General features: G+C 27.4%; 1 protein-coding gene across 4 annotated transcripts in view; it reads right to left on the bottom strand.

Moving 5' to 3' along the window:
- Positions 1–692: 692 nt before the first annotated feature.
- The window catches only part of LOC100163979 (CRAL/TRIO domain-containing protein-like), a 35421-nt gene continuing 28095 nt past the window's right edge, over positions 693–8018 (bottom strand). For 3 of the 4 annotated variants that reach the window (XM_029486069.1, XM_029486068.1, XM_029486070.1), the window contains exons 3-8: positions 7789–7972; positions 6712–6871; positions 3879–4134; positions 1797–1907; positions 1587–1689; positions 693–1389 (exon numbers count right to left, since the gene is read on the bottom strand). In XM_029486069.1, the coding sequence (XP_029341929.1) occupies positions 1235–1389; positions 1587–1689; positions 1797–1907; positions 3879–4134; positions 6712–6871; positions 7789–7921 (918 nt within the window). In that variant the 5' untranslated portion in view covers positions 7922–7972 and the 3' untranslated portion in view covers positions 693–1234. The remainder of the gene's footprint in view (positions 1390–1586; positions 1690–1796; positions 1908–3878; positions 4135–6711; positions 6872–7788; positions 7973–8018) is intronic. The other variant, NM_001162132.1, reaches the window with a different exon arrangement.

The raw sequence follows: 8018 nt of genomic DNA, 5'->3' as shown, positions 1-8018 counted from the left end.
CCGTAATATAATTTATAAGCCTATCAGCCAGTTACTATGATACCTTATTAGTTATTATACAAATATCAATTGACAATAAGTATAAAATAATGTATAAAAATACAGTTGATTTATTTTCGGGGAAATACACTCTCCCACATAAATAACAATTTTATATGTATCTACGTTATTTTTAGAACAAATATTGAAATATACATAATATATTATATTTTTAATAGTTTTAAATTTTAATACAATAATACATCGACAACCGTATTGGCAAATGTGAAATGACAATGACAGGTTTCCTTACATATTTTTTAGAATGTTTTTTTTTTACATAGATTATTTTCATTTTAAAGCATGAATATAATTTTTTAATTTTCCACAAATACGGTTTAGTTTTTTATTTTCCGAAAAACGGTTTTTTCCAAATTTTTCTGGCATTTTGATCCCTAGCAAATTGTATCATGTGTGAGTCGTTGCCGCAACAATGAAATCAATTATATAAGTAAATCGACTGTCATAAAAGGTGATTTTGAAATGATTTAAAGATAAATAAATATTTTAGAAAATTAAGGTTTCAGAAATATAGTAAAAAAATAAGTTAGAATACGTTATGTTATTTGGTATTAGCAATACTTGAACAGTTAAACCATTTACTAATCTTAGAAATAAACTAGGTAGGATCATAGTTATAAATACAACTTTAATGCTTTGAAAAGCATATAAACGTTCAAATTATATTTATATACATATTCTTAAAACATATTCTTAAATATTTCTTAGGATTTTAATATTAAAAAATAAGAAACAATAAAAATATTATGTAGAAACTGGTATGAGTGACCTAATCTTGTATTGGTGTCGTAGTTTATAACGGGTGTTATATTTTTTCACGAATATTATTTTATTAAAAGATATTATAAATTACAAAATATGTATAGAATAAAATCAGAATATATCAACTAAAATATTATACACAGGTATATTAGTATCTCTTTTAATCTATAATACAATAAGGAAGCAAAAAATAGGTTAACCACATTATTAAATATTATACCTTATCGTATGTAAGTACAGAGTGTTTCTTCGAATTACAGATCACTGATTCTCTAAACCATATTGTCTAGTATAATAGCGTCTCATTGTACAAAAAATAATTACAATAGATCCTAAAATTTAATTTTATAACAATATTTATAATGTACACTGTATATATAGAAGTAAAATAATTTGTTTCGTCTCGATAAGTTTAATCGAAACAAAGTTTTTTGAAGTTTCCTTCGATGCCCAATATCGACTGATCGGCTGTCTTAGATTGACCGATCCGTTTACTAGAATCGGCTTTCAAACTTTCCATTGCCAAGCACCAACTTCTGCGTTTTATGAGTTCTTCGTGCATTCTTTCTGCAATAAATAAACGTATCTATGAATTTATGATATTTATAAATAAATCAAATATTATCAAAATGTTCTAAAAACATTGTATTATAATATTATAATAGGTGCGCAGTACAGGTAAGTTATGTAGATACTCCGAGAAATTTGATTTAAATGTCAAATGAAGAAGATAGTACCGTATACGCGGATTGAAAAATACTTACGACTCAGTTCAGCCAAATTTCCAGCTTTGCCACCCCATTCGTTTGGAAACATATCAATTGGGTATAGGTCTTGCAAACTTTCAAAATTCGAGTTAAATAAGATCTGAAATAAATATAGGTAAAACGTTAGGAGGTTCTCCTAAATTTTTCATAACGTAGAATCGCTGCAATGAACGTTCGTTAATAATATCTCTTATATTATTTACTCACTCTGTTCTTATATTTTTGGGGGAAAAAGTGTTTGATAAAATTAAGCGAGGTTTCGGCTATTGGTGCTATGTTAACAAAGTGAACTCGCTTGATCCTCACTGGTTTCGCTTCCTGAAATAAATAAAATCCTATAGTTTATATACAAATAAAACATCATAATGTAAATACCAAATACCTAGTATTGTTGTACGGTAATTTTTTAAAACATTATATTCATATTACACTATTATTATACAGACAATATTATATTTTGATCGAACAATGAAAATAATATTGTAATATAACTGTAATAGAATTTTCTTAAACATAATAATTAATAAGTATTCTTCAGTGTCTGTCTTTAACATTTTCGTCAGTAAAAATATTAAGATTTTCGATTTCAGCATCTTTTCTGATAGAAAAATGAATTTAGTTAATACGTTTGAGAAGTGGAAATTTAAAATGTTAAGTTGTTTAAGAAAGCGTCAAGAAAAACGAAAAAGAGTTAAAAACCAATTTTCGAAAAAAAAACGATTTTATTTTCTAGAAGTATTTCAAAAACAAATAACCGTAGACTTTTGAAGTTTTCAGAAAACATTTAATCCAAGGTTCCTTACTTTCATCAACGTAAGTTCAAAAATATTAAAGACTAGCTGATCCCGTGCACTTCGTTTCCCAGCAACCAATAATTATTATTATAATAGCTTCAAAACCCATGGCAACCATTTATAAACAAAAATGTCCATATGAAATATAAAAATCCCTGTTTGAGCACCTCCCGAGGTTGGTCCTCTCCCTTTTTAAATTAGCCTATCTTTTGCTCAGAGGTATAATCTATCTATGTATATAAAAATATCTGATCCCGTTCACTTCGTTGCCCATTAAAATTGCCAACTCTATATGAATAATATGTTTTACATATCACCATGGTAACCATTTATATACAAAACATTCCATAGGAAATTTCAAAATAATATATAATTGGTTGCCATGGTAATACGGAGACACACACCGACGAAAATCTCAAAATAATATATAATTGGTCGCCATGGTAATATGGAGACACACACGGACGGAAATCTCTAAATAATATATAAATGGTTGCCATGGTAATATGGACACACACACTGACACACATACATTCATTTTTATATATATAGATATATAGATACATATAGGCACGATTATTTTTTATATGCATTTAAAGTTCAGGTTTTGACAAAATTTTGAAAAATGTCATACTATATTTCAGTTAGAAATTCAATAAAGTTTTTTATAGCCTTTTATAGCTGATATTATGAATCTTGATAGAAGATTCCCTACAAATTTTCCTATATTCAACAAACAGAAAGTTTACCGAAAGTTACATTATTTTTTTATGAGCGTTTGAATTTAAAATTCTTACGATAATGGATTTTTATCGGTAAATTAATGAATTTTTACACATACAATTTTTATATTTCGTAGTACTTAATTTAAAAATGAATAACCCCAGATACTCGATATTTTCATTAAATGTTAAAATGACCATACACGGTAAAATTTCCAAGCAATTTTGACTCTTTTTGAGCTATTTATGGCCTTAGAGTTTTTTTAAACGTTGTAAAATATTTTCCAGTTTAAATTTTTTTTTTCATAACTAACATTAGAAATTTTAATAGATGGTTCCTATTATAACCAGTTTTACTACCTCTATCAAAAAGATAAAGTTCACCGGAAAATTATGCTATTATTATAGCCATGAGATTATTTATACAAGTATTCTAGGCTGACACAACGTTTCCGCTGCAGAATCGTTTTTCGTATAGGTTATAGGTACAATGATTTATCATTGAATTCAAATATAAAACATCCATTATAACGACATGCTTGATAAGTGACAACTAGTGTACATCAGAGTGATACACATTTGTAAATTTTTTTTTAAATTTACTTTATTTTGTACTAAGTTTATTGTAAAAAAAAAATTATATTGTGATAGCCGCGTAGTTATGTTTTCCCTTTTTAAAAACTTTTTATCACTAGTTTAGTATATTATAGTTTAGTAGGTACCTATATTAAGCTATGAATTAGCTAGTTTTAATAATCAATAGACTAAATTACCATATTAATTTTGAGAATTTTTTTCATAAAACTGAGATTGAAATGAGCCCATTGAGCCATCGAATCCATATTTGTCAAATCAAATATCCATATATCTCCTAAGGTCAATGCGTCTTCATCGAACAACCAATTCCACATCAATTCGTTGCGTTTCAATTGATAATCAGGACAAAACGCTTTCGCATCTGTTGTCGCCATCCGGTAACAGAGCACTCTGTGGAATTCCGGCGTGAGTTTGGGCAATGGAAACATGTGACTAAAATTTATACAAAACAACGAAAAAAAAGTTATATTTTCCACAAGTTAAAATTGTATTTAGCTTTTGCTTTTGAACAAATTATACAATTTATCACTATAAACTATACAGTGATGATTGCTTCAAACTAACTACCTAATCAAAAAAATAATTTTTATCTGGGCTCTATGCATACCACTTGTCTACTTAATAATGCCTTCAATAATTGTTATGTGTTAAACGAGCAAATCAAGAGTGTTACCTAGTAAAATACCTAAAGTTTGAAACTTATATTATGTTGATATGATCTGTGAAGATAATGATGTCTATAGTTAAACAGTTTGTCAGTATCTATTGTAAGAAATTGATTATCACCCTGAAAAAAAAAAACATACTATAGGTAGTAAAATATAGTTTACATATCGTAAGTTTGAAGTTTGTATAATTTTTACAGATTCATTAGTTTAATATTGAAAATTAAAACGCTATCAAAAAAAGGACGCAACTAACTATTTTTTGCTATAATTTAATAATAAATATTGCACAAATCTTGAACTTCCATAATTTGTATAGATACTTGAATAAACAAAATGCTATCAATATGAATATTATTCTTATAAAGGTAACCGATGCGTGTAAATAAATAAGCGAGTATTGTTCTTAAAAATATATAAAGTATTAAATTACTATGTGATAATTGTTATGTAATATTTATTATTTATATATTTATATACTAGTTGATCCCGTGCACTTCGTTTCCCGTTAAATGTTCCAACTCCATATGACTCAAACTTTGATCAATTCGTTTTTAATATTCGGTGTATGGTGTTCAAAATCTATCTTAACTTTTCTGTTGCCTGGTAATGACGTAGTAAATAATAAAATAATAACTGTTTTACGTGAGTTTTTTTATGTAAGTTGATCATCTCCGGTTTTCCTCTTTTTGAGCATATATATCGTGATATTATATGTTTAATAATAAATTGTTGATTAATATTATTATTATAGAAAGATTGGTGATTTATTTTTTCTAAAAAAATGAATTGTTACTGTTATTTTGTTGCTATGGCAATTATAAATTATAATTTGACCTTTAATTGGCCACTCTTTATTTTTCTTTTATAAACCAATGAATTTACACTTCTGACTCCCTGGTGATCGTTAAAAAATACCTAGGCCATTTTTGACTTCAGACTGATACTTATGAGCTCAAACTGAATATCTATGTTGAATTTCAAGAAAATCTGAGTAGTAGTTTTCAAGAAACTGCGTTATTTGAGAAATGGCCACTTTTTTTTATTATATAGATTATTATAAAATAAGGCTGGTTTAAGATGTTACGTCCAGTGGCATATGGAATTACAGACTACGGACGGTTATAATAATGTGGAATAATAACTAAACGATATTTTAACAAATCTATTATAGTAGGTATAATGTATATAGTTGATATAATACATAATTTCGACCACAATGAGCCACATTTGAGAATTACGGTAGATAACAGTGATTGAACACAATGTGTTATCTGAAAAAAATCATAGATTTTTTTATCACAATTTATCCGACGAGAACATTTGAATTTTTTGTATAAATACAATATTATCATAATTATTGTTTGTTTTTTATCATTATGAATGCAATTTTTGTACAAAAATATATAACATCTTCATATTATAATAGAATCTCTCTCACCCACATAATAAGATAAAATGATATGATATGTCACTGGAAAATCCTCAGAGGCCCAGACATATGTAATTGAATGTAACTGTATTTAAATTAATGAAAACTTTAATATGAATGATGTTGATTGATTGATTTAAGTTTTAAATTATGGTTTAAAAAATAATTATGTAATTTATTATGTACCTACTGATTATTAGGTAGTATATTTCTGTAGATTTTGTAACATATTTTGTGATATGATTTGTATATATTTGATTAGGAAATACACAATCTACACAGTAATAATTAACAAGTACAATAAGCATATTATAATATTATGACGTATTTTAAATAACTAAAGTACCTGTAGTTTATAATAATACAATATAAATTATAAGCATATACACAGATGAACCAAGTTTTGAGTCCATATTTATTTGTCAGTTGCCATTTTTACTTGGGCCACGATTATTCATATGTTCCTCTCTTTGTTTGGAGTAGACACGTATAAATCGTGACTCATATGTGTATAAAAAAAATTAAAACAAAAGACGTTCTGCGCGAGTTAATTTAACTGAAGTATGAATTTGTTGTTGCAAACTAAAATAATACATTTCATACAATAATGAACATGTCCAAAAAAACCCATAAGCAGGTATTTGTTTTGTTCTTTTAACGCTTATTTAGAGCACAAATTACTGACGAAGTTATTAACGTTTTTAGCTAACATCATTTAATTTAATTAGCAATTATAATAATTATAGTAACTATGTCCTATATTATACTGCCCATATATGTGAATTAAAATACACAAGAATTATTATACTATATTTTAGTTATTAGTTATTTATTTACTATAAACAAATTATAATAATATAATATGTATAATTGGCGTTAATTATTTCAAGACATCAATCTTTCTATACTTACACTGCTTCTACATGTTTTCGAAATGTTTCTGTCGTTGGGTCTAGGTCTCCATAAATTTGAGGAAATAATTCTTTAACGGTATAGTAGTTATCGATCACGAGTTTGACTTTGTCCGTGCGGTATTTTAAACTAAACAACACTTTTTTTATGAATTCATCGCCTGAAATAAAAATAATGAATTCAATAATAATTCATAATAATTCGTAAACCCATAATTTAAAATTTTTTAATTCCTGTTATCGATTTCGTTAGTTGAAGCGTTATGCTCTATATCAAATTATAATATTATTATTCGTCTGAGATGGAATAATTGGAATGACGTACACGCTGAATGGAACATAATATTATGTTGATCCGACCTTCCCCCGAAATATCATTAATAATAATTAACAACCCGATTCGTTTCGTAAAAAGAGTTACACACTCCTTGTAAAAATGTTAATCCGTTCATGAATAATGATAACCCATGTAAAGTTAATACACAAAATATAATATTATGTCTATCATTTACAATCACCAGGTAGGTATACTTTCTGCCGAAGCGATACTAGAAGTATTCACAAATGTCCTTCATTTCTGCGTTTCTTTAATATATTATTTAATAGTATTTGTACCTCAAAATCTATTGTGAGTTATATAACGTATATTACGATCATCAGCCGATTAATTTATGCACAACTCTCATATTGAACACCTTGATTTCCTGACAATATAATCATGATAACTATAATTTGATGTTGTAGATAGATAATCTGTGGTTTTAAGATAAACCTATAATATATAAGGTACCTACCCCGTTAGTAGTGCTACCTGCAAACTAAACGCGTAATTTAACATAAATTATCATGACAATTGCTTAGGTAAAAAATTACGAAATCTCTTAACGGAAGATACAATAAGACGTTTTTCTTTTGGCAATCAACCCTAAATTTGGTTTACCCATAATCTCTCCACTCGACATCAGCTCTATTATTACCTCTTTAATTCTTTGCCGTTTGTATTAGTCCTGCGTTAATTAGACATTTAGACGGTTTAATAAGTGAAAAACGAGAATACTGTTGAAAACTTAGTACTTACTTGTTTTGGGTAGATGTGGTTGCTTATTCAACCAGTGTCTGACGATGGATAATTCCTGATCGATCTCGGCCTTTGATCTTGGAAAAAAGTTTTGTATCGCTTTCAGCTGAACATCGGTTAGTGATACGATCATTGTGTTTACACGTGCTTTTAAATTCACCAAAGAGTTTGTAACTGATTGTCCCTGCGAATAAATCATTAAATAAACGACAGTTTTATATTCTTATCGT

This window comes from Acyrthosiphon pisum, chromosome A1, assembly GCF_005508785.2.
Source record: "Acyrthosiphon pisum isolate AL4f chromosome A1, pea_aphid_22Mar2018_4r6ur, whole genome shotgun sequence".
NCBI classification, from domain to species: Eukaryota; Metazoa; Arthropoda; class Insecta; order Hemiptera; family Aphididae; genus Acyrthosiphon; species Acyrthosiphon pisum.
The sequence above is the reverse complement of the archived record's forward strand: the minus strand, read 5'-3'. Positions and strand labels throughout refer to the sequence as shown.